The sequence below is a fragment of the Nyctereutes procyonoides genome, unplaced genomic scaffold (genome assembly GCF_905146905.1).
Source record: "Nyctereutes procyonoides isolate TBG_1078 unplaced genomic scaffold, NYPRO_anot_genome, whole genome shotgun sequence".
Classification (NCBI taxonomy): domain Eukaryota; kingdom Metazoa; phylum Chordata; class Mammalia; order Carnivora; family Canidae; genus Nyctereutes; species Nyctereutes procyonoides.
This window is the reverse complement of record NW_026575120.1, coordinates 43,595,580-43,622,483: the sequence shown is the minus strand read 5'-3', so window position 1 is coordinate 43,622,483 and position 26,904 is coordinate 43,595,580. Positions and strand designations below refer to the sequence as shown.

Genomic DNA, 26,904 nt, shown 5'->3' with positions numbered 1-26,904 from the left:
TTCCCTCAGCCAAATTCCCCAACCCTTCTGGTCTCAAATCCTCTGCACACACAGCTGGAATAATGCCTCTTTTGGAAAGTTCTGAGGATTAACGATAGCTTCTAAAGAGTCTCCTGCTTCCATGCTTCATGATTGGCCTTTCTAGAAGTCTATTCGAGATGGACATAGAGTCTCTTCCTTTGTTCAGACCTTCACAGCTTTGTCTTCCTCTCATGGGACTTTGTACAAAGTTCTGCACGGATTCTGAGGACCCTGTGCTGTAGTCATGTGTGTATCCACACACGACCTCCCAGACCACGAGCCACCTCTGGAGGAGGATTTATCGCCTCTTCCCACTTGCAACCTCATCACTGATCAGGACTTGAGACGCAGGGAGGCCTTCTTGGGGGAGGGGACATGAAACACATGGACATGATCTTTTAACAGCATTCTTGAGGAATAATGTCCATTTTCGTCATCGATGTTTATTCCTTTGGCTTTCTCTTCTCCACTTATTCATGATGGAGGCCTGAGAGATTTGTTTGACATCTTTCTTCTTTTAGGTTATACATGCTGAATGCTATAAATTTCCATCTCACCATGCTTTTTGATGCATCTCACAACTGCAGTGTGCTGTTTTACCTTTCCAGCTCATTCAAATATTTCCAAATATCCCTTGTGACTTCTTCTTGAAGCATTAATTAACTGGAAGGTGATTGCAAGGGCTGTGCAAGCCTGCCATGTCCTGACTGATTTTCTGTATGCTCGCTCTTTCAGTCACGAGACTTGTGTGGAAATCTCCAGCCGTAATTTGGTTTTGCACATTGTGCTTCTTGCAGTTCTATCTGTATTTACTTCATGGGCTTTGGAGCTTTGTTATTAAGCGCATACATGTTTAGGATTGCTACGTTCCCCTTTCTATCATCATGAAATAAGCCTCTTCATTCCTGGTAATAGTTTTTGCATTAAAACTGTTGCGTATGATATTAGCTTAGCAACCTGACAGTGCTTTTGATGAATGCTACTGCTCTTTTGGTTCTGCTTCCCGTTATTTCCCTTTTATTTACTTGTGTCTTTAAATCTCAGGTGTGTTTCTTGAAGTCAGCGTGACATTGATTTTATTCTTCAATCTCACTGTCTCTACCTGCTTTTCTTTCCTGTGTTTAGTTAACGTGTCCGGTCTTTACTTGCTTGAACACATGGGATACAAGTATGATACCTGTTTTAATGTCATCTACTAATTGAACCACCTGTGTCACTTCTGGCTAATTTAAAAATATTTTTTCCTCATTATGGATCATATTTTCTTGCTTGTTTGTAAGTTTAGTATTTTTTTTTAAGATTTATTTATTTATTTATTTGAGAGAGAGAGAGAGAGAGAGAGAGAGAGAGAGAGAGAGAGAGAGATGCAGAGACACAGGCAGAGGGAGAAGCAGGCTCCATGCAGGGAGCCCGATGCGGGACTCGATCCCGGGACTCCAGTATCACGCCCTGGGCCAAAGGTAGGCGCCAAACCGCTGAGCCACCCAGGGATCCCCAAGCTTAGTATTTCTTGATTGAACACCAGACCTGGTGACACTTACTTTGCTGGGTGTGGGATATTTCTGTATTCTCCAAAATAGGCTTGAGCTTTCTTTTTGGATGTATTTAAATTTCTTGGAACTGTCTGGTTCTTACAGAGATTGCTTTTGAAGGCTGGATGAAGGGTGAGGGAAGTCGAGAGTCTGGGGTGACTATTTAAATAGGTGGTCACTCCCCTAAGGTCTGTAGAGGTTGTGGACCTGTGGTTGTGTGACCCAGATAGGGAGTGTTGGCACCTCACCAGCCTCACCCTACCCTGAACTTGTGCTTGTAAGATTTCTAAAGAGTGACCTACGCAGCACTTCCTCTGGAGTGATCTCCCCCACACCTGAGGCTCCAGGCTTCTCAGTACTCTGTTCTCTGCCTAGCGAGTGATGAAGAGTTCTGCTCTGGCTGCTGGGAACAGGCAGTGTGCTCCGTTCTGTGAGAACTCTGGGCACTATTGCCTGTGATCTTTTGGTCATTCCTTCACTAGCCTTGGGTAATTGTCCATACATAGGTGGGTCAGAGCTCACCTGGTATGCAGCAGGGTCCTCTGCTGGTCTCTGGGGTCCTCCCTCCATCTGTGACTATTGGCTTCCTTGGCCTCTGTGTCTTCATTCAGGGAGACTGCCAGGTCAGCCTGACTGTCCGTGCCTGTGCCTTGGGCACGCAAGTCCCTCCAGGGACCATGTCCCCCTCAGGGATCATGTTCCAGCACTGTGTCATGTCCAGTGCTTCAAGAGCCATTTTTTTCGCCATAAATTTTGACTGTGTCTTTCTTTAACTTGATTAAGGCAATGGGGTAAACCCAACCCTGGATACCCCAGCTTAGTCAAAAGAGGAAGTCTAGTGAGTTTCTAAATCTCCTTTATTTGAATTACTAAATGAGCCGTGACTGAGAACGAGTTTGGAGCTGTTTCCTAAAATCAACTTAATTGAATTTGTTAACCACCCCTCATGGTATTTAGTGTGTTATTAACCTCTGGAATGGATGTGTTATCCTCATTACATGAATATCATGTATTAGCTGGCAGAGTGGTATTTGGCATAGGGCAAAGGTCATTCTGAGCAGTTTTTGAGTTGTTGCTAGTTACCTTGCTCTCATTAAGGGAACATGGAAGAGGACTTGTGATCATATTTGTTTAAATTCCCTTTGCAGGTTTTAGAGCTACTTTCACCTTATCTTTACATAAATATTGAGACACTTGTAATCAACTGAACATCCGTTTGTTGAATATAAGCTTCACTTTGGGAAGAAGAAAGAAAAACCGTCACAATGATGATTTACAAGTTAGTGACCATGTCTGTAAATTTACCTGATAAATTTAATGTAAATTTACTTTTTGACAACTCCATGACAACTGAAGAGTACATCTTGTGTTGTTCCTTATTGCTCTTTCTGTACATCCATCACTTATGATGATGCATTTTCAACCTTTGATATTACCAGGCATCCATGTGTCCATGATTGTTTCTCAGCTTGACTCCTGGGCTGTTTGGTCTGACTCTTACCATTTGGTCATTTTTCTATTGAGTTGAAGGATTGCCCGACTCCTTAATTTTGGTCATTCCAGAAGCTTTGACCCTGGGATCCTGACCTCTTTTCCTTCAGCTGCATCCACTACAACTCCTCCAGTCAGAAGAAACTTAGCAACTTCTCTGGTACTTCTTTCCTTGTTACATGGACACACTCCACAGATCTTAAAATAAAGAGCATATACGTTCAGAATGAAATTTATTATATTGCATCATTGGCTATCATGGTCATATTTATGTATTGTCTACAGATGGTCACCATCTATAAATTCTTCTAAAGTTGCTGCTTCCTCCTCAATAGGTAACTCTTCATTTTTCACTGAAATATTTTTGTCAGATTTGCAGTAACTTGTACTTGGATTAATACCTGTGTTGTTTGGGATGGCAAAGGCCCAGCTGCTATAGCCCCAGATTAGTACCATTTAGACAACATCTGCCTTTGACTTAAAAATAGATCATGAGGGGCACCTGGATGACTCGGTTGGGTGTCTGACTCTCGATTTCAGCTCTGGTCTGGATCTTGCAGTCCTGAGTTTGAGCCCTGTGTTGGGCTCCATGGTGGATATTGAGCCCGACTCAAAAAAGAGAAAGGAAAAATGAAGACCATGAAAGGATCCATTGCAGAAAGTTATCTAATCACTCACATTATTATATCAAGCAAAGCTCCCAGAGAGATCAGGACAGATTTGAAGACATTTCATCTATACTATTTCTTTTGATGTTGACATGTTCATAAGAAAGTTTATTGTAGGGCTGAAGAGTAGAGATTCTGGATCCTACCATTAGTACTTGCCAGTTGGGTGGCTATGGAGAAATTAACTTCTCTGTGCCACAGTATCTTCCTCTATAAAAATAGGATAATAATAGTACTTCTTGCATACTGTTAATGCATACAAACCATTTAAAGCAGTGTCTAGTTCATTGTTTGTGCTGTATTACTATTATAATAAAGCAGGGATAATAAAGTAGAATTAATATGACTAGCAATAGAACAAGGCTGTCTTTTTCCTCGGCTTCCCATTGTAATGACAATATTGGTTCCCAAAGACATTTTCTAGTTGTATTGTTTCTGACGCTGGTATATATTAGAAGCGCTGTATACTTGTAAGTTTCTACTATTTTCCTCAAACTCCCATGATGCTTTAGAACTGGGAAAATAAGAATCATGAATGTATATTGATCTCTCATTCTGTTTCAGACTTCCTGCTAACTCTTCAATCTGCATTATTTCCTTTAGATTTCACACACACCATCTGTAGGTTTTACTTGTCATCCCCCCTTTCAAGACACAAACTGAGATGTCCGCATTGTCCTTGCCTTGATGTATGGTCACTTGCTACAACTGCTTCCCTTAGAGATGAATTTTCCTTTCTAATTTGGCCAAATCTTACCACTTTTCACCTTGAGATACACATAAAACTCACGTCGTCTCTTCATTCACTCCTATAGCTACTGTCACTTGTCAAAGTCCTAGTGTTCATGCAGCATTTCCCCTCAGTGTTTCTCCACCATGAAGAAAGTGACTCTGAAAGAGAAGGCATTACGTTCTTGCTGCCTACTGAGCCATCCTCCTGGTTTTTCTCACGTCCCTGCCCTCTCTCCATCCTCTTGTTTCAGCAACCATCCATGATTTAGAGAGTCATACCAAGAATAGACGCCCGATGTCAAGACTTGAAAATCTAACTTTTAAAGTGTTCCTGAAAATTAGATGACCCTATTTTTCTAATCCTTTCCCGAGGTTGCGGGAGGGGGCACAGGGCAAACGGTCCGTGGACATACATGTCTCATCTCCTTAGTTCACACTTGAAGTGTTGTATGTCATGTAGGTATTAGAAGTTTTATTTCCTTGAGCTGCAGAGAGACTCCCGGAAAGACAAACTGTAAACAAATCGTCTGACATACACCCTCTGGGACCCCGTTTCCAAACGATCCCGCCCAGTGACATTTCATTGATTGTGCACAAGCTGTGAAAAATGCTACCTCTCCTCTGATGCATTTGAAACTTCTGTGCACTAGCCTTTTGTCCCACTCATAATGAATATGAATGCTGTGTTCTATTTCGGCATTGTGCTTTTGCTCTTCTCCTGGAAACGGATAAGATATGACATCCATTTCATCACTTAAACAGTCGGGGTAAAGGTTGATGTGAGAGCCGAATGAAGGCCCTGAGCTGCGACCACACGCACTTGCCAAATCAAATGCATTACGGAGGGAGTTTCCGTGAGTGTAGTGAGAATGGCAGCCTGTGTTTCAAGCCCTGGGTGTACAGACTTGGCTTCATGCGGTCTGGTGGAATGAGACCTGGCCTGAGAAGGAGGAACTGTGCCCAGAGCTCCTTTCAAGAAAGCCTTTCCCATTACCAAATGTATGCAATGGGTGCTGAATTCCCATTACCCAAATAAGAATTTCTTTCTTGAAGCATCCATGGGAAAGAGTGCAAATTACTTCAAGAAAGGATTTAAGGGAATTAAAATTAGAGTTCAAGTCAATTCAATAAGTATTTACTAAATACTTAATGTGTACTCATTACCATGGGAGACACAAAGGGACATTCACTATTTTCATGGAAACTGGGTAAAAAATTAGTTAAAATGAAATTGGCAGAAATGCCATTCGGGTTGCGTTTATTTTAAATTAGTTTTTCCCAGCCCCTGGATTTTTGTGTGTTGGCAATTTTTACATGTCTTTGTCTTAAATCTTTGCATAGACCTATAATTATTTTCATCCATCTTTCAGAATTTAGGGCATTTTGATACCATTTAAATGATTTGGATAATGCTTTTATAATGTGCACATTTTTACCATTTTGTCATTTGCAACTGGAAGAGAATATTTTCATTCATCCTCAGTTATTTCCATTTGTTGACAGTGTTCACATTAATATTTTAGTATTGTTTTTTTCTAAAATCACGTTGATTGACAATAAAAATCCCCATTCCCCAAATCATAAATTTATAACTTTGTCCTACCAACCAGTGACTTGAAATTTTAAGTTAGTTTTTAATCACTTTCTCCCATGTGTAAAGTTATTTTGCTTTAAAAAATGTTAATTATAAATTTATAACTTTGTCCTATCAAGTGGTGATTTTAATCACTTTTTTCCATGTGCTAAGATATTTTGCCTTAAAAAATGTTAATTCGTTTTAACCCTCGGAGTCCCATTTACGTTTTTAGTTAAATGTGGCAAAAAGTGTTTTAAAGTAACAATTTGTTGTTGTTTCTGAAATGTCACTTAATTCAGTCAGTTCTTGAAAACTCATTAGCTTTTGTCCATTCCCATCAAGCTACAAATGCTATGAATCTTATATCTAGAAGAATACATGAGATACTTTATATTAATATTCATATTTACTAATTGGTTGAGTTCCTGCCGAGAGCTAGATGTTATTCTAGAACCATGTAGACATGGATGGAAGGGCAATCCAAGGTCTGAACTCCAAGCAGGTGGTTGCAGCGCAGCCCAATGAGAGTCACACAGAGCGGGTATTTTGAGCCTCGCATTGTCTCCTTCAATCCTCACGTTGTCCCCTGTGAAATAAATACTGAAGAGAACACATTTTTAGTAGGTTAACAGAGCTAATAAGAGCAAAAGATGAGTCTTCAATCCACTTCTCTTTCCATTCTGTTTTGTTGTCGGTTGAAAACAAAGCCTTGCAACTTTGTAAGTGTTGAGTGAACATTTTCTGAACTTGAATGCGATTGTCAAGATGTTAAAATGAAGACAAAACTCTGTAGAAAAGAACAAAAAAAGATGTTTATATCAGTCTAAGATGTCAGGGAACAGTTGACAGAAGAAAAGGAGTCCGGGGTAGCCCAGAAACAGGTCCCTGTCTCTGCCCAGGGCTTTGACGGGCGTGCGTGACACCAGCCCTCCCTGGGAGCGGGCAACTGCACGTCGCAAAGATCCTTTACATCATCTACACTGTTCGAGAGGCGATGTGCACTGTAGGCCCGGCACGCCCTTCCTTTCCTGCTTTTTCCCTGGGGGGGAGGGGGCGGGGGGACATCACTTTCCACGTCTACATTCTATTACATTACAGATAGCTTCCCTAGCCTGGTGACCTAGAATGGCCAAAATTATTTTTCTTTCTGAGTCCCATCAGTTGTTTCCAAATACTGCATTCAACTCTTTTAAAAATTTTAAGACATGGATTTTTTTTTTTTTCCTAGAGGCCTACTTTTGGTTGATCTTTTTTTTAGGAAAGATATTTTCCCCCTTTAAACATTTCAAAGCTCATGCAATTCCACACTCCCTAGCAATGACCGCACAGTGAGGTTTTACACAGCCTCTCCTTCCCTTTTCTTTCCCCGTAGTAAACAGGTAGTAGTAAGTAGATACACAGGATGACGTTTGCGCACGCAGCAGCAGCAACATCGCATGAGATCCTTCATAGTATATTTTTGTTGCTCTGGTCTTTCAGTGCAAAAGTCATGTATGTTATCTGTCCTAATGCCAATCGTTAAAAATGATTTCTTGGGATCCCTGGGTGGCTCAGGGGTTCAGCGCCTGCCTTCGGCCCAGGGCCTGATCCTGGAGAACCGGGATCGAGTCCCACATCGGGCTCCCTGCGTGAAGCCTGCTTCTGCCTCTGCCTGTGTCTCTGCCTCTCTCTCTCTCTATGTCTATCATGAATAGATAAATAAAATCTTTTAAAAAATGATTTCTTGCTATTTTCAATAGACAAGTGGATAGAAACATTGAACCAGCCGCATTCAACTTTCAGAATGGCTTATGTGGTTCTTCCAGTCACGTGTTATGGTTCTCTGTAGCAGGGTTTACAATTTTTGATCGATTTACATTGATAACTCTTACCTCTGGGGAAGCAATGTATCTGGACACATTCTGAAGTGAATTTATATGCCATCTAATAAGACGTCTTTGTACCACTTAATGCAAATAATAAAGATCCCCCCCAAAAAACAAATTTTTAAAAAGGCAAGAAGGGATTTGCAAATTCTAAATATTCTTGGACCAGGAAGGAAAACACCAAAAGCATTCCTATGTACATGTCTCCCCACCCCAATCTCTCTTTTCCCATTGGTGATAGAAATGCAGCCCTGCCCTCCCTGTCTCTGGCTCTCAGGCCCCCAGGGCCTGTTGGCCAGCAGGTGTCCTGGGTGGTCAGTGCGAGTGTCTCTCCAGGACGGAACTGAAACATTCCGCCTTAGAAAAGCCAGAGACGGTTAAATGCCAAACCATGTTTCTAAACATGATTTTAAATAGATTTATTGCCTTAGCTTGTGAAGTTACATACAGACTTTCTTTTTCATGAAAGAGAAGACTGTAGATTATAGAGAATTATTTTCTATTGTGTTGTCAGATTTTTGCAGACTGGATTCACAAACTTTTTTTTTAATCTAGAACTGAGCACACTTTGACTATGTACATAGTAATTTCATAAACACGTCAATATTACCTATCTATGTTGTGGTGTTTGTTTTCTAAGTGTTTCCACATAGCTTAGTTCATACCTATATAAGTAATTTTGTAGTAAAAATCATCTTAGACATCACAGATATTCTCTCCCTGTTCACTGGAAAAGTTTTCTTTCTCAGTTTACAAACAAAGAAAACAAGAGTTTGCACTAACTTTCCGTATATATCCAAATCCACCCCCCAGGGCCATGATAATTTTTTTTTTTAAGGATACAGAGATAAAATTATTTGTTTATTGGAAATGCTTTTTTTTTTAAATCTTTCCTCTTTTAAGTGGCAGGTTCCTTGGTTTATTTTACTACGTCATGATAGCTCTTACTGATCTCATGCTAAATTTAAAGCAGAGAAATGTCGACAGCAACCAGCAATCATCCCCTTGATCCACGTAACCTAACAGTAAATCGGTGAAGATCAAAATTATGTTGTGAGTATGGACTGGCATCCTGTTGAGGAGGTTTCCAGGCAGTCGAATTAGGCAGAGAACGCTCTCAACATAAAAAGTGAGCAGGTCAAGAAAGACCAGAATCAAAGCTTTCTTATGGACTTGCTTTGTCAAAACTAACGGGTAAAACTTCACTGGGAAGCAGACCCCGTGGCCACATGAAGACCAACGGCCACGTCGGAATAGAATAGTCGTGCGTTTCTTTCTTAAGTCCAACAGATGAACGAATGAAATCCTCAATTTATTCTTTAATTCAGTTGTTTGCCCAACAAACATTGATCAAACATTGACTAGCGACGCGTGTTTGGTAGCGCTGGTCCTGGAGTCACGCCTGGGTCCCCCTGGCATGACTATCCATCCGTGCCTAACTTCTGAGCCCACCTTTTCCTTCCGTGTTACCTGGCTGCAAACTCCCTGAGACTCTAGAGTAACATCCTTGGAAAAATAATCTAGACATCGTCGAGAATGCAGAATGCGAGCAGAACTGTATTTTCTCAACTATATTTTCTCCCTCTTCTCAAACTGTAGCTATTTATACTCTGGAAGGATCCTTAAAAATGGTTGAATGGTAGATATTCTAAAACACGAATACATTGTCTCTGTTTATTTTTGGGGGGCAAAATGAAAATATGTTTATGCTCAATTTGCTAATCTGATAGATTCGCGCAGTGCATGTTTTGTGCTAAAACTTGATCTCAAAAGAAAAATCTTTAAATTTTCTGTCTTTTTCTTTTCTTTCTGTAGTTTTACCTAGCCACACGTGTGGAAACCCCGGGGAGATCCTGAAGGGAGTTCTCCACGGAACGAGATTCAACATAGGAGACAAGATCCGGTACAGCTGCCTGTCTGGCTACATCTTGGAAGGCCATGCGATCCTGACCTGCATCGTCAGCCCGGGCAACGGGGCTTCCTGGGACTTCCCGGCTCCGTTTTGCAGGGGTACGTACCACACAGCCGGGGGTGCAGTGGCCTGGACCCAACTGTGGACATGGCCTTGGGGCTGATGCTCTAACAGCTTCCGCTCAAGGAAGAGAACTCATGGCCTGCTGGGTCCCGCCGGACCAGCGCCTTCTGTTCCTAGAAGTCATGTCACCTGTACCCCAAGAGGCCATAGGGGGCCTGGAAAGCCAGTAACAGACATAGATGTGTCCTTAAATATCCAAATGTTTCTTCATTCTGCTTTTCAGACTCTATTCCCTTTCCGCGTAATGTTATCACTTGCTGTCACAGCTTCCAGGCTTTACTGTTCACATTTATATCCTTCTTGCTGTGACAGCTCCTTTTTTTTTTTTAATCTTCTCATTAAAAATGACAAATGCCATCCATAATTAAATTATCCCTTTTAAGGACTCTTTGGGCATTCTTAGGACTTTGAGATAAGGTGGTCGTGAAAGGCTGTGCCCTATCCAAGTGCTCAGCGGCATGATTCGGGGCAAGGTTAGGATTACTTTCCCAACGCCCTGTGACTTTTAGCTTCTTCCGTAACATTATTTTACTGATCCGGTAACTTTAGGGAAGAGCTGACTGCAATGCTTAAGTTCTGACTTTCCGGAGAGAAACTCCACTTAGGTTTTCAAAACTAAAAGCGTGGCCAACATCTATTAAGGCCTTAATAAGAGGCCAGAAAGCGTTGCCGAGGGCTTTACTCGGACCACAGTGATGCTCTTCACAACCACAGAAATAATAATCATAAACAGTCATTTAATAGATAAAGAATCAAAGTTTGTATCTTGAGCAGGTCCCAGAGATAGGCGGCACGTGCTGCGTTAGGACTTGCACCCGGGTCTGGCTTCTAGTCACACAGCCGCACAAGGTCACAGCCTCGGCCACAGGACCTCACAGAGCAGTGTGTTGTCACCTGTGCGCTTCTCGCTCAGTCTATGCTACTTAATGGACACTTTCCTTTTAGAAAAAAAGTGTTTTCTGTTCAACGTTGTGGTGTCCTAAGATCTCACTGGTGCTACATTCGGGCGCAATGACCTGTCGCTAGTGCCACCTGCGACCTCTGCAGGTGCTGCCGGCAGCTGGGCCGGACCAGTCACTTCACCTGCTTCGTGTCCTACCTGTGCAAGCAGGTGTCTCATCACAGGCTCATTCTGTAGCCGAGGAATCTGAAGTTAAGAGGTGTGACTGGGTCAGGGTATTCTAGCTCGGAGGTGGTGGGGTCAGGCGGAGCGTGTCCAACGGCTCCCCCACCCTGGAGGAAATCCTACTGCCCACGTTTCCTGGTGCTTCCTCCAGAAGTTCTTATTTCTTCTGCACGTGTCTGAACCTGTCCTCTCTCTGTCTCTCTCTCCCTCCCCCTTCCTTATCACTACTGATTATTTTCCATTTTGTCAAAAGAATGGTGTGTGTTAGGTTTTTTCCAAAATGTACAGCGGAGAAATAAAAAAAAAAAAAAAAAAAAAAACAAAAACAGCAGAGCCAGGCAGTAGGTTCGAGAGTGCTTTTAATGGGGAGCGCTCCCGGGTGAGGTTCCATGACTCGGAGAGGTGGCCCGGGTCAGGGAAGTCGCACCGGGGTTGGGGAGTGTGGGGGGTTTTAAGCCTTACTGGTTCCGGGTCTGGATCCGGGTGGGTCCCTTGCCAACTTAGGCAAGGGAACACCATGTCCCTAGGTGATTGGCTGGGGGTAGGGATAGCACAGACGATGGGGGTGGTCCCTGGCTGGAAAGTCCTGGATGGAAAGTTTCGGTTTCCCATCTAGGCTTTGATTTACTGGAGTTGATGTGGTGGTCATGGCTGCTTTGGCCTGAAGATCAGCCATTATGACCCAATTTGAGATGTCCGCCATGTTGGGTGCCCCTGTCTCTCAGCCAGCCCAACAGTGTGTACTCAAAATCAGGCCTCCCTTCCATTTGCCTTGTTTTGTCATTGAATCTCCTCAACCAGCTGGTCCCACCTAAGGACACTGGCAGGGGGTGTCCCAAATACATGCCCTCTGCCTTGACCCCCCCCCCCATTGTGCCCTGCACTTGGGGCAACACTGGAGCTCCTGCAACTTTGGCCTCTTGTGCCCTGTGCGCTACCTTTTCCTTTTCAAACTTTCGTTCACCTCTGTTCCCACTCTCGGTCCCCTTATCATTATTTGTTCTTTTCACCCGGGCCCCCTCAGGTTGGTTACAGGAGCTCCATGTGACGAATGTCACATCCATCCTACACCCTCCTCCCAGGTGGCTCTTCCCAGCACCCAGCTCCCTGGCCACCTCCCTCTCAGCCAGACCCGTCGTTGATGCTACAGGAGCCAAGTGCCAAGTCTTCCTCACGGCTCCCATGTGTCCCAGGGTCACCTTGGTGTAACTGAACAGCGGATGGCACCTGCCAGTGTGCCCCGACACAGACTCGAAGCATTTCTGCCCTGTTCAATGATCTTCCAGGGCTCGGGGGGCTGGTGCTCCTCACAGCCGTTGATGGTAGAATCCCCTGTGCTCTGCGGGAGCTGGAGGGCACCCTGGACAGAGCGTTTACACCACAGAAATTGGCAAACCCTACACACCACGGCCTTGTTTTTGGTTTATTTTTTTCCCCAAAGAGTTCCTTCCCAACATACCACTCCATGCTCAATCCCAAACTTTTGATGTTTTTCTTCTGTTACACAGTTCACTTTTTCGTCCTCCACAAATCTTGCTGATTTATCAAGTTTACACTTAAGTCCAAATTTCTGTCATTTCTTACATTGTAACCTCTTTTGGGATTTTTTTTAAGTCCTTCTGTCTATAGTGCTTATTTTGTTGCTATTTTACATTTGAACATAATGTCTTAACATGGCTTCCTGAAGGAGCTTCGAACCTCCCAGAAGACAGTACATAGTCATACAGACTTTGTAGCCAGACCCTCAATTCCTCGATTCCTCTCTACATTAAAATGTAGCCTCATCTACAGCACTTTCCCCTTACTGCTGTACCCGATTCCCACAGTCAAGAACTTAATAGAGGCATAGACAGATGTCGAGTATCCCATAAGGAGTCTTTAATCAACCTGAAAATGCAAGAAGTAAATATTAATAGTAGCCACTACTACTTCTGTCTTCTCCAAGGAGTTTTCTTCTTAAATGAAGGGTCTTTATTTATTCCACAACTATAAGCCTTATAAAGTCAAAATTAATATAATAATACACCCAACAATCATTCTTAGTCTGTCACCAATTTATTATATTCCAACTATATTAATATATTTTTGTCAGCATAAATATTTTTTCTCCTTCATTACAGATGATTACATTTATACTTATATTTTGCTTATATTATACTTATATTTTGCTTTTCCCACTGCTTGGGCTAGTAGCAAATTCAAAGGGCATTAAATTAGATATAATTGTTTTATGAAACAAATCTGAAAGCTGCAACAGTTTGTCATTGAATTGGATAACTGAATCATAAAGAAAATCAATGACCTAATTCTTATAAATGTGTAGATGTGGCCTACCTAGGGGAAACATAAATGAATTTCAGTAAAGTGGGCTTAGATAATTTATAAAAATGAAATGAGTATATTTTCTGCTTCCCCAGTGTTCTAGTGATTTAGTTCCAGGAATCACTGGAGGATTCTTCTTGATAGCTCTATGAACGGTAACACCACTAGATCCCATTACAATGACTTTTTGCTAGTGCTGAAAAGTTGAAAAAAAAAAAAAGAAAAATTTATGTATAAGTCCAAGTGGCAGTATCTAACCTGAACAATGACACCCAGAGGTGTGTGTCATTTCTGGAGTCATGTGATATTCTTTAAAGAAAGAAGGTAGAACCATGTATTCAATAAAACTAGTACCTAATAAACTGGAGACCAGCCCGCTCTGCTTATAACTGATTCCTCTAATTCCTCTAATAACAGCAACAAGTTGACTTCTTTCCAGGGTGAGGCTTCAGGGTTTCTTATTCTGGAGGCTTCCCATTTTAGTCTTCCTCATTTATCTTGGAGTTTTCAACTTAACATCAAGAACTTCCTTAATTTCACCCCATTAACACCTATGGTTCCTGTTGTCTCTTTTAGTCTTTGCAAAGATGTATCCTGTGTGGGCAGGCACGGTGCCTATTTAGAGGAGAAATTAAAAAGGGCGGGGGGAGAGAAATAGAACCAAAACAGATGCTCTCAGCTCAGAATTTAAGTGCCGCCTTCATTTGCTTTATGCTTCCCCTACTGTATTATTAAATCAAAAAGACTGTAGCATGAAGGGCCAAGATATATCACAAATCACTTTGGTCCCCAGGACACGGGAGGGCCATAGGGTACAAAGTACGGATGAGAAGTATTCATGTTAGGTGCGCAACTCCTATGGACTCCAATAGAAAGTCTTCTAAAATCGTATTTATATAATCTCCACTTGTAAAGATGCTGAAGTCCATAAAGTCTTGAACCTGGCTGTAACTCTCAACCTTGAGAGGTAGGCAGGGAAGGCAGTATTTGTCCTGTAATAAATGTAAGGAGGTTTCACTTGTGCTGACATCGGTTGTAAATGTATGACTTGGACATTATAACGAGACCATTGATTGTGTCATCCTCCTTTTATGAAATTTAATATAAGGGGTACATGCTCATAATTAAAAAAAATAAGGTATAGCAGGGATCACTATGAAAAGAAACGTCCCGATGAAACTACCATCCTCTTATGCCACAGATATTTTGATAACATTGAACTGTTTTTTAATACTATAACTGCTTGCACTATTCTTTTTTATCATTTTTTTCCAGTTTTTAAGAATATTGTAAAGACTTTATTTGAGAGAGAGAGAAAGAGAGAGAGGACAAGCAGAGGGAGGGGCAGAGGGAGAAGTAGATTCCTCACTGAGGGAGGAGGAGCCCAATGTGGGGCTGGATCCCAGGAACCCAAGATCATGACCTGAGCTAAAGGGAGATGCTTAACTGACTGAGCCATCCAGACAGCCCTTAATTAATTAATTAATTAATTAATCAATTATAAATTGGCATATTGCTATGAGGATTAGATACTTCTTTTACTCCCATTTACCATGTCTTGTTTCTCCCAATTTAATTTCATTTTCTGTATATCATCCTTAAAAATTAAATAATACACAGTCTTTTTTTTCTTTTTTCTTTCTTTTCTTTCTTTTTTTTTTTTTGTTACCCCAAAGGCACAGGCAAGGCTTTAGTGGGGCTAGAGTTTAAGCTGAAGGTGACACAGCATGACCAGAGTAGTGATGCTGGTTTCTCCAAACAGGGCAGCACCCCTACTTAAACAGAGAAAGTTCCCACTCAGGTTCAGAGTCTAGCATGCTAAGGACAGAAACAGGAAAAAGTGCTTCATCTTGATTGGCTTGGTCCTCTGGCCCGGGCACTGTCCTGCATCCTGGAGCATCCTAGTTCTGGCCTCGGGGGGCTGGGCATCCCCACTAGCAAGGCCATAGAGGCCATAGAGGCTCAGGTCCAGTATTTCCTGTCTGGTCTTAGCGGTCCCTTTGTGGTCACCAACATCTGTTCCCAAAATTGATGTCTGAGGGCCAGAAATGATAGAAACAAGGCCAGACCTAAAAATCAAAGACCCAGGCGAGGCTTTATTGGGGTTACAGCTTGAGCTGAGGGGATACACAGCATTAACAGAAAGCACTTAGGCAGCCTCCCTCTTACTGGTATGTCTTCTGATCCTGTCTTCCTGCTGTATTCTCTCAACCATAATAGAACTTGTGCAATATCAAAGTTGTTAACATTTATATTTTATGTTATAATCATAATTAAGTCCTTCTTAATTTGTCTAAAGCCTGAAAAGCAATAAACGATATTCATATTATTATAACTATGTAAATATTTTTCACTGCAGAGCTAAGTATTATGCCTGTAATTAGACTGCCTCCTCTATAATCCAGTATCACAATTCCTGTGCCCCTCAGAGTTCAGATGAGCTCTTTCTGAGCCTCAATTATTCATAATAATGCCATAATTACTTTGGTTTCACATTTGGGCCAAGGCTATCTCCTATGTAATATATGTAATGCAATAGTAGCAAGCTCAAACACAAATGTGTGCTCGTGTTAAACTCCACATGAATATTTCTGACTGGCAGTTAGTTCTGATACTATTGATCATTTGGGGGCTGGAAGGGAGGCTAGGAGTTGGATCAGCTAAAAGGCAGGAAGAAGAAGAAGAAGAAATGGATTTTTTAAATGGCTGGCCCATTCATACCATGACTGCCTTCATGACTGCCTTTAGGACCTTCCATTGGTCCTAAAATTTTGAATTATCTTTCTTTGCCTTTTGTGGATTAGTAAAACTTATGGTTGTCACAGTCATCCAGATGTCTTCCGCTTTACGCTTATCTGAATTTTTACTAGGAACAAACTCTATTATTCTTCCTGAAGGCCATAGACTTTCTCTCACTCTGACTGCTTTATGTTCCCCATACAATTGCTTTCTGTTGTTCCTGAGGTTTCTAATTGCCACTGTTCCCAGGATATTGTACTTCCATTGCCCTGAATTCCCTAAACCCATATCTCCATCTCCCTAAAGTGTCCCTCAGACACTGAGGTCCCTGGCACTGGCTTCCCAGGCTCTTCCTTTACTACCCCACTCAACCTGCCTACTCTCTCCTACATCCAATGTGTTCTTTTTCCTTTGTTTCACCTCAAATAGCTTCTTAGGAACTGTTGCTTCAGAGGAAAATCCTTTAAGCCTTATGATGCCTGCAGATATTCTTGTCTGCATCCACACTATTGGATATTATAGCTGAGTATAAAATTATACATGGAAAACATTTCTTCCCAGAATGTTAAAGCATTGTTTCATTATTTTAAGCATATTATTGGCTTCTGCTGAAATGTAGTTTCTCTCTGTCTCTCCACACACACACACCACACACACAACACACACACACACACACACAGCAAGTGGATTTTGAGGTTTCTGACTGAAGAGATTATTAGCTCAAGCTAAAGAAGTAATGTTTTCCAGGCCTAGGTCAAAAAAGAAAACAGAGAGAGAGGCTTTTAAGAAAGCAAACCTAAATTATAGATTCCTTTGAGAGATGATACTATATTCATAATCTTGGGGAGAAGGATAAAACACACAGATGGGGGAATTCCACAGATGCACTTGTTCAATGTGAGCTAGGTTGTAGGCCGGAGCATCCTCTGTGTGTGATGGAGCTAGTGGAGGGGCAGGGTTTAAGTTGCTACATGCCTAATAAAAGCCAATTGCTCAGTGTTTAGAACAGTTTTCCATTAGATACATGATGTGACCCACAAGTATGAGCTGACCATGTAAATTAAAATTTCCTAATAATCACTTTGATGCAGTCAAGAGAAATAGTTGAAGTACATTTTAATAATGCATTTTCTTAACCCAACATAGTTCCAAAGATGATCTTTCCAACACATAATCAATATAAAACATCAATAAAGTAGTTTTTCCATACTATTCTTAAAATCTTGGTGTGTATTTTAGTTGCAACATACCTCACTATAGAAGCCACGTTTCAAGTTCTCATTCAGCACGTGTGCTAGTGGCTACTACTTCAAATGGCTCAGATTTCGCAGGCAGAGGAGTTTTAGTATTCTTTGTTCCTTCCACTTGTTAATGCATGTGGAGTCCTGGTGCTGAGTGGGTTTCATTTTCACTTACAATGTAGATTCAATATATAGATGTAGGTTTGTGATAAGGACTGATAAAAAAAATGGGTCTCAAGTATACAAATCTGTGTCATAGTCTGATTGGAATTCTTCCCCTTAACTTCTCAACAATTGCTGAAACAGATTTGAGCTGAATAGTATGGAAAGTAGAGTCTATTTTTAAAATTAGTTTAGGCAAGAGATAAGAGTGAGCTAGCACTTGATTAAGCCAAAAAAGGTTTCTCAAAAGGAATCTCATCTCACTTGCTGTCTTACTTTTGGAACAAATGACATTGAGGTCTAATGAATGAAGATTATGGAAAACTTTGAAGAAGGTGCAGATTAGCTAGTGGAGTAAGCAAGGAATTGGAAACAGCTTTGTGCAAGTATGACTCACAAACTACAAACAAGTGAAAATAAGACCCACTCCAGGGAGGGGGAGGAACCAGATTGAATTCCAGGGCCTACCTTCCCCGTCTGTAAACTGATACATATACTGTGGTGAGATGTTCACAGCCAGAAAGCAATACGGGTGACGTCTGGACCTGGCAGCTCAGCTCGAGAGGCCGCGTACCTAATCTCTACACAGTATTATGAAGAGAAAAAGCAAATATTTTGAAAAGATGCTCTTCTCAGTAGTAGTCTGAGGATTAAAGGAAATGGCATATGCTAAGGACCCTGCAAAGTCTTTAGCACAAAAGAAGGCGAATAAAGCACAGATGACATGGCATCATGTTATGGGTTCAACGCTACCTGGGAGCAAATCCTGCTGTATCACCAACCATGTGCTGTAGCTTTTGTCAAACTTACTTCCTCTCTCTGGTCTGAATTTCCTTCTCTGTGTAGCAGCACCTATTTCATACGTCTGTTAAAGACAGATAATCCAGGTGAAGTGCTTAGCAAAGAGCCTGACATAGTGAAATTCTCTAAATGTCAACTATTATAATTACTGTCCCATCCCATCTCCCTTCCAGTCTTGAAAGCAGTTTCAGATTTTGAAAGCAAGTGAAGCCCAATGGCAAATAATCTGAAGGGAAATTCATATAAGCTATCTCAAGGCTCATAGCTCTTAACAAGTTTTTAGGCATCATTGGTATTCTTTGGGAAGAAAAAACCTATCAGGCTGATTTGAGGAGAGAAATTGAATGAAAGGAGACTTGGATGAAGAGGATTTTCAATGCCTACTAAAGGGTAGTCCACATAGGAACACGTCATTATACCTTATGGGTCACAGTTGAGATGCATGGAGAAGACATAAATTACATATACACCATGCGTGTGAATCCACAAATGCCTGTATAGGATGACAGTGTAGAGAATACAGATTAGCAATAGTCCAAATGTAGATTCTTTCTAGAGTCCCTTTCTCTGAGGGAATAATCAATCAAATTCAAAGTATCTGAATAAATGGGAAATAGAGTACCATTTGATATCAAATGATAGGAATATCAGTTTGGCTATTAAAATTATAAAGTTTCAAGAAAAAAAAATTGTGATACTAATAGAGAAACCTCTAGCACTGACCAGGTGGCAAGCCCTGTTTATGTGCCTTGCATCTATTCTTCTGTCTAATTTTCATAATAACCACTCAAGTTATATGCTACCATTATTCCTGTTTTTTTTTTTTATAGAGTCTCGGGCACCGAGGCACAAAGTGACTTTTCAGAGGTCACGTGGTAGCAAGTGGGAGAAGCAGAATCTTCACCTGGGCTTCTCATGCGATGCCCTGCCCATTCCCTTCTAATTTACAGGAGAAATAAGTGCCTTTAAAAGAAAGTAAGTTTTCCTCTGGAAACAAACATTTGAAATTAAATTCAGCATGTTCTTCTTGAGAACGCTGTGCCTGAGCTCTGAACGACCTGCGAAGGGGCAGGGAGAGCACGGCTTGTCTGATGTGCCATCAGGAGCAGCAGGTGACTTGGTGTCCCCAAGGGAGAGGAGAGCGGTGGGTGCATGTGGTTGGAGGCCACCTTCTGCTCCAGCTGCTCCCACATGTGGCCCAGAAGGATGGCTCACAACCCCACAGCCCACTCCGAGGTCGTAGGCCCAGGGAGGATAGAAATAAAGGCCATCAAATGCCAGGAGGGACAAGTGACGCCTGGTGGTCTCAGTATCTTCTGTGGGTGTGAAGCTGGTTTGAGCCCAGCTCCTGCTGGACGTGATCACCGTGGATCGCAGATGGAAAACTTTGTGTGGAAGATACAGATGCAGTGAAATGCCGGGACCCCTGCACCCTGATGTTCACAATGTCCACAAGAGCCACACCTGGAAGGAGCCTCGGTGTCCATCGACAGATGATGGATAAAGAAGCTGTGGTCTGTGTGTACAGTGGGATATTCCTCAGCCATTAGAAACGACAAATACCCACCATTTGCTTCAACGTGGATGGACCTGGAGGGTATGATGCTGAGTGAAGTAAGTCAATCGGAGAAGGACAAACATTTATGGTCTCATTCATTTGGGGAATATAAAAAATAGTGGAAGGGAATAAAGGGGAAAGGAGAGAAAATGAGTGGGAATTATCAGAAAGGGAGACAGAACATGAGAGACTCCTAACTCTGGGAAAAGAAATAAGGGTGGTGGAAGGGGAGGAGGGCAGGGGGTGGGGGTGACTGGGTGATGGGCACTGAGGGGGGTACTTGATGGGATGAGCACTGGGTGTTATGCTATATGTTGGCAAATTGAACACCAATACAAAATAAAAATAAAATAAAGAAAAACTTCGTGTGGGCTCAGCTCAAGAGCCGTAAGCCCGTAGAGGGCTGTGTGGCTGTAAGGCCTTTCTTGTATTTTATTTTAAAGGCTAAATATGATTTGCGAGAGCTATTTTTCTACAGAGTAAGTCAACCTTGGAGAAAACAAGGCAGAGAGTGGTCTGGTTCCTCCAATGGTCTTCCTGTTCCAGGAAGGGCTTCCTTTGGGTTAGGTTTCTGTGAACCTCTTTCTTTTTCCCTCTTTCCACCCCTCATCTGTCCTCCCAGGAACCCACCCCCACCCTTAAGCAAAAAGGCAAGAGGTGGCGCATGCTGCAGGGGGGTGGGCTCGGTGGGGTGGGAGGAGGCGGAGGTGCTCTGGCTCCGAGCAGAGTCAGCTCGGGAGGCGGTTGAGCCAAGATACAAGAATACTTGAGAGGACTCAAAGAAACCCATACCAAGACACAGAAACATCTGAAAATACTGACAAGGAAAATAATCTTGAAAGCAGCAAGAGAAACAACTTGTCTATAAGGGAAATGGAACACAAATGATAGCAGAAAACATTATCTTTTAAAAAAAGAAAGCAAGCCAGAAAGAAGTGGCACATGTTTTAAGTGCTGAAAGAAAAGAACTGTCAATTCTGATTTCAATATATGGTGAATTTATCTTCTAGGAATAGAAGGGAAATAAAGATACTGGTTGAAGATAGATAAGAGAATTTGTCACCAGCAGACCTACCTTAAAAGACTGGCTAAAGGAATTTCTCCAAACAGAAAGGAAGTCCTAATAGAAGGAACTATGAAACATCAAGAAGGAAGAAAATCATGGAAAGGGGAAAATGTGAACAAATAAAATACATCTTTTGTCTTCAAAAAAAAAAAAAAAGAATACTTGAGAGGTAGTGGCCAATTATTGTTCCCTCTTTATTTTCTATCTCCAGCCGATGGATTCTTTGTAGGTAACCATGAGGTACTCAAGAAGAGGAAGGGGAAGTAGAGAGAGCGTGGTTAAACATTTTATTCTGATCACATCTCCATGGCAGGGATCATAATATAAACTTTGAACACACTATTTTATATTGTCCAAAATTGGGGAGGGGGTTATTATCTATCGTTTGCAGCTGAGGTAATGAATTCCCTGACACGCAAGGAATCTTATCCAAGGCTACGAAGATGTAGGTGATAGGCCAGTTCTCACACTTCATGCTTTTTACATTTTCCTCTGACTGCCTCCTCCTTGGGGAAAGTTGAAGGGCGGGTTGTTCGCTTTTGTTTTCGTAAGAAGCAAGATTTGTAAACCATTAAAAATACTAGCAAATGAATCGTTATTGGGAGCTAAGCTTCCATAAAGCTCTAACCTTGTTTCTGTCTAAACACATGCATTTAAGATAAATATTCACCTAAATGTGTCAAAACACATTGTCAATACTATGTGATGGTTTTAAAGAATACAGGATGTGACAGCTGTTTTGCTTGCCTTTTTTTTTTTTCTTTTAAGACCTGACTGATTTTCATCGAGCTCAGGACAGTTGCATTTTTTCTTGGAAGAAGAAATGGTAGTAGCGAGCGAAGATGCATGAAGTCAAGAACCAGGAGCGGTGTTGGTAGCACCTCTAATAAAACAGGCTCAATAATGCACGCCTGTGGCTCATGGGGAGCTGTCTAAGGCTGCAAATTTCTTTAATTGATAAGCCTTACATAACGTGACTGGAAATGACAATATGTCACTTGCCAGTGCCTTATGAAATGTCACTCAGGGCTTTTTAATTGCAGGCATTCTACTGCTGGGGATGATGGGGAGAGAGGGAGGCCAGGGAAGATACAGCTAGAGGGGAGGGAAGGGAGAGAAGTCATGCTTTTTATGGGAGCCTATAAATTCTGTGATATTTAAAACACAGCTGTGTTTTTATCAGTTATGTTACAGAAATAACACAAAATGAATCTTAAATGATCTGTCATGTCAGGACCACGCATTACAAAGTAAGATTGAGTGGGGCAATCTTCGTATAAGAAACCTGGTTCTAAATTAAGTTCGAATGGCTTTAGACAATTTGGTTTTAAGCACTTTTCTTGCACACTGTGCAACAAACAACTCTAATGTAAATCTTACCAAAATTGGGGGAAAAGAGTATTGAAAATATATGTCAACATTAGATTATAGTAAATTTGGTTTACGCGTCTCATATTTCACTATGCTACCGGCTTTCTGCTAAGTGTCTTTTTTTTTTCTTTTTTTTACTTTATCTCTTTAAAAACAATCTTGTAACAAGTTTCAAGCCTAATCACAAGTGCCTGTATGCCAGTTATTTTCAATTTTATGGATTAATTTACACTATTTTCCTGTGATTCTATTCCAGGTAACACGTTCGGTTGTAGGGCGGAATGGGACTAGTGCTAATATAAATACATCCCCAAGTACACGCCATTCATTGCAATAGGTAGTAATGGGCATGCTTAATGGGAGGGATTTGATCACTCAGGATCCTGGTTTGTCACGTACTCGCTGGAACATCTTGGACAAGTTCTTTTCTTGTAAAGCCTCTGGTTCTGAATCTGTTAAATTAGACTAATACTTTTAATCTCACAGCACTGGTAAGGATTACGTTAGATGCTCAAAATGCTTAATACTAATAATTGCTATTATTATTGTAAACATTATCATTGAAGAGCTAGGAGGGAGGGAGATTAGGGACCCAAGGAGACCCACTCAAGCTCTGAGAAACTCTCAGAGGCTGAAGTTGTAGAGCAAATTACATTTTCTGTCCTTTGTGAGATTAGTATCATATCATAAACTTTTCAGTTTTAATTGATAGCATTTTATTCTCGATATCCTCAAATTATACAAATTAATAGTTTTTTTCTCTCCCCATAATTGAACATAATGAGTGTTTCCAATGTTTACTGCTGCATATAATGCTATAATTAGTGTCTCTGTACATATAGCATTGCTTTTGTTTCTTCTGTTTAATTCTTTCCTAAGGATAGAGTTCTAGGGATGTTGTTTATGCATCTCACACTGGCTGAACAAATTTCCACGCCGCAAGGAGTTTCTCCACAATTACTTTCAGTTTCAATGTTATTATTTACTTTTAATTTGCTGAGAATTTAGTGGCACCAAAATGATACCCCAAAGTTGCCTTAATTGTCTTTTGATTTCCAATAGAACATGTCTGCCTACTATTCGTGTTCATTCATTCATTGTTTAAAGAAATATTTAGTTATCAAGGACCTACAAGTTTTCAGATGTGCTTATCAATCAAATCAAAGGCCAGATAGTAAATACTTTGTTTTCCTTTTTTTTTCTTTTTTCTTTATGTTTTCCAAGCCACATCGTCTCCATATCAGCTACTGTAAGCCAGCCACTGGAAGTAAAAGTTTCCATAGAGATTACCTAAACAAATAGGCATGGCTATGTTCCAATAAGTTTTATTTATAAAAAATGGGGCCAACTGTGACCCACAAGCTGCAGTTTCCTATTTAGTTCCTGAAGACGTGGCTACAAAATGAACAAAACAAGAACAAAACAATTCCCAGCTTCCATGGAAATATTTTTTGTTGGGGATAACATAGATACATAAAGAGATGAGTAAAAACAAATATGTCATATATCTGGTTGTAGTAAGTGTTCAGAGATGTTCTCGCTACGTGACATTGAACCAAGGTCTGTAGGGACCTGCTGCTTGGTTTGCCTAGGGCTGCCCTGGGTTTAACACCTAAGGTACCTGTATCCTGGGAAACCTCTGTCTTTGACAAAACCAACATCACTTGGACCCCCCATGGAGGTGAGGGGGCAAACCCTAGGGGAATATCAAGAGAGTACTAAAGATCAAGGAAAAGGCCAGGGCTGTGATCCTGAGACTACTACATACAGTGAAAAAACAAAGGATAGCACCACAGCCAGTATGGCCAGAGCAGACTAGACAGTGGTGTGTGTGGCAGGAAAGGAGGTCAGAGAAAAGGTGGGTGGAGAAAGGTCCTGGAGGGTCCTGCGGTCCATAACATGGACACTAGCTTCTATTGTGAGTAATATGGAAAGGCATTGAGAAGCAACATCGATCACATTTAGAATTTAAGAGGATCTCTTGGCTACTCTGTTGAGAAGAGGATATATGGTGGGAAGGACAAATCAGAGAATCAGTCAGGAAACCATTGTAATATTCAAAGTGAGAGATGATATTATTTTGAGAAGTGATAGCAGCAGGGTGCTGCAAGATACAGTTGGATTGAGAATGCAGTTTGAAGAAGGGGGCAGTAGGGTTCTTTAATTCCATGCTCACGGAATGAGAAAGAAACAGAAGAGTCACAGATGATGCCATGACTTTTTTACTAAGCCACAGAGTGTAGTTTCCATACTTTGAAATTTCATATTTGGAAAAGGAAGGATCAAGAGTATGACATGGGCGCAAGTCTGGAATGCTGTTTAGATACGCATATACATGTATCATGTAGGCAATCGGACACATAAAACTGAATTCAAGAGAGAGATCTGGAATTGAACTACAAAGCTGAGAACTGTCAGCACACAGAGGGCATTTAAATCCATGCCACTGAGCCTAGATGGGACCAACAGGGGAATGAATATAGTCAGGGAGAAACAAGGTCTACTGATGGAACCTCGGGTATTCCACTAAGGAGTGGAGGGTGACATGAAACAAGGTGGGGCTGAGTATAAATGACCAACAAGATCAGAGCAAGCATGAGAAGAGTAGTTCACAAACCTCCCAGTGAATAAATCATATGTTCACATTGTACCAGCACCATCTTTATTGTAGCATGTATGCAGGAGTAATCACCAGTAGAAAATGGGAGAAGGCACAGAGGATCACTTTGTGGTATTTTTGCAAACTTCTGTGAGTTTGAAATTATTTCAAAATTAAAACAAACAAACAAACAGTTTTAAAAGCCTAGGGAAAAAAAATCTCAAGAAAGACAAAATGGATAACTGTCTAGTGTTGCTGAGGGCTTGTGTGATGTGAGAACCAACTGTGGGATTTATTGGTGCTGCTTACTTGAGAAGAGCAGCTGCCTTGGGCCACAAAGGACAGAATCATGACTCAAGTGGGTTCAAGAGAGGACAGGAAAAAAATTAAAGATTGCAATTATAGAACTTTTTTTTCTGAAATGTATTATTGGGAAAGTTTTTTTTTTCTTTCAAAATAGGGTAGAGATGGACATGCAATCTGGAGGTAGATGTGGGCTTGCAGGGTAGGAGCTTTAAAACAATTAGGTAAATTATAACATGTTTGCCCAGGACAATTCTCAATTAAAAAAAAAAGATAATCATTTTGAGAAAGGCGAGGATGGTGAAGATTTGGCTTAGGAACTTGATCTGAGATGAAAGCAAGAACACAAACAGGTGTTGACCCTAGGTAGGAATCTTGCTGGTGTATATACAGGATGGAAATTTTATGGGCAGAAGTGCAGAGAGGTGATCAAATAGGGTATTCATAGATTATTAAATTTCTTTTGAATTTTTTTTCAGTAAATGAATCAAAATCACTACATGAGGTTAAGAATGTGGTGGCAGATGTTAGCAGGTTAAGGATGACGGGAGTTTGAAATGGCCATCCCCCAAAATAAGACTAAAAACTAATGGAATGAAGAATGCCCTCTTTAAGGGCCAGTGTGGATTTGTCCATCAATTTAATGTTGCATGTGCTTATTTCTGGTTTTGCTTTTCCTCCAGCCATATTTAACTGCATGTGAATAAATGTGGGTTTGGTCCAAGTTTGAATCTAAGATATTGACAATGGACTTGTGGGAAATGCAAGGGAGTATTCTAAAAATGGCCATGAGATCCTAGGTGCCACCTGAAGACATGAGGAATGAGAGTGGAAAGTGGCAAGACCAGGGATCACCTGTGGGGCCAAACAATTGTTGGGGTCAAGGTGTTTGGGAAAGTGGCCTGGATGTATGGATACCGGGGATCTGATCCCAGGACACTTCAGGTGCAGCTCTGCACAATGATCTAGTATCGTGGTGGAAAGACGAAGGGTGAGGATGGGGACAAAGGCTCCAAAAGGTTGGGGCTGGGGTTGGAGTGAACTGAGGTTGGAGAAGGGGTGAGTGAACTCAGAAGACAGGCTTCAAAGGACGATCTAGCATTGATATGGAAAACAGCAAGAATTAGGGCGAATATGGAGTTGTAGAAACTGGCAGTGTTCCAGGGATAGAAATCTCTGGGGAATAATGGGCCTTCCCTGGGGATTTTGTAGATGACTAGAGGAAAAAGATTCTGGGGACCAGAGACTCAAAGCCAGGGCACTTTAGGGAAGAAAAAACAAAGTATCTGGACATAGTAATGCAACGTGCAAGGTGGACACGTCGTCCAGCCCCAGGGCCCGCAGCACTTGGGCCTTGGAAGCAAACGCTGACACGTGGGAGGCCTTCATGACACATCATCCTCAGAAGACATCCGGGTTTCCGTTAGGGAAGGAGGGTTTACCTTGGAAGGGTTGACATGTGGGAACGTTTGCTGATGGCTAACCTTGAGTTTCAGAGGACCTGGTGGAGGGGGTCAAGGGCTCGGGAGGGGAGGGCGGTCAGACACGAGATGCATAGACCTTTGAGGGTGTGCGGGGTGACCAGGAGACTACTGCTGCTTGCAGTGACCGTGCACAGAGATCAAGGACTTAAAAGGATAATCTCCCGAGGGTCTCAGCTGTAACGGGAGTGGTGGCGTGTGTAGAAACAGAACAA

The 26,904-nt window shown here is 41.6% G+C and overlaps 1 protein-coding gene across 1 annotated transcript in view; it reads left to right on the top strand.

Moving 5' to 3' along the window:
• Positions 1-26,904, top strand: part of CSMD1 (CUB and Sushi multiple domains 1) — a 1,869,885-nt gene that overhangs the window by 891,865 nt on the left and 951,116 nt on the right. Inside the window, 1 exon segment of the mRNA XM_055335505.1 lies at positions 9,701-9,895. Coding sequence (XP_055191480.1) covers positions 9,701-9,895 — 195 coding nt within the window.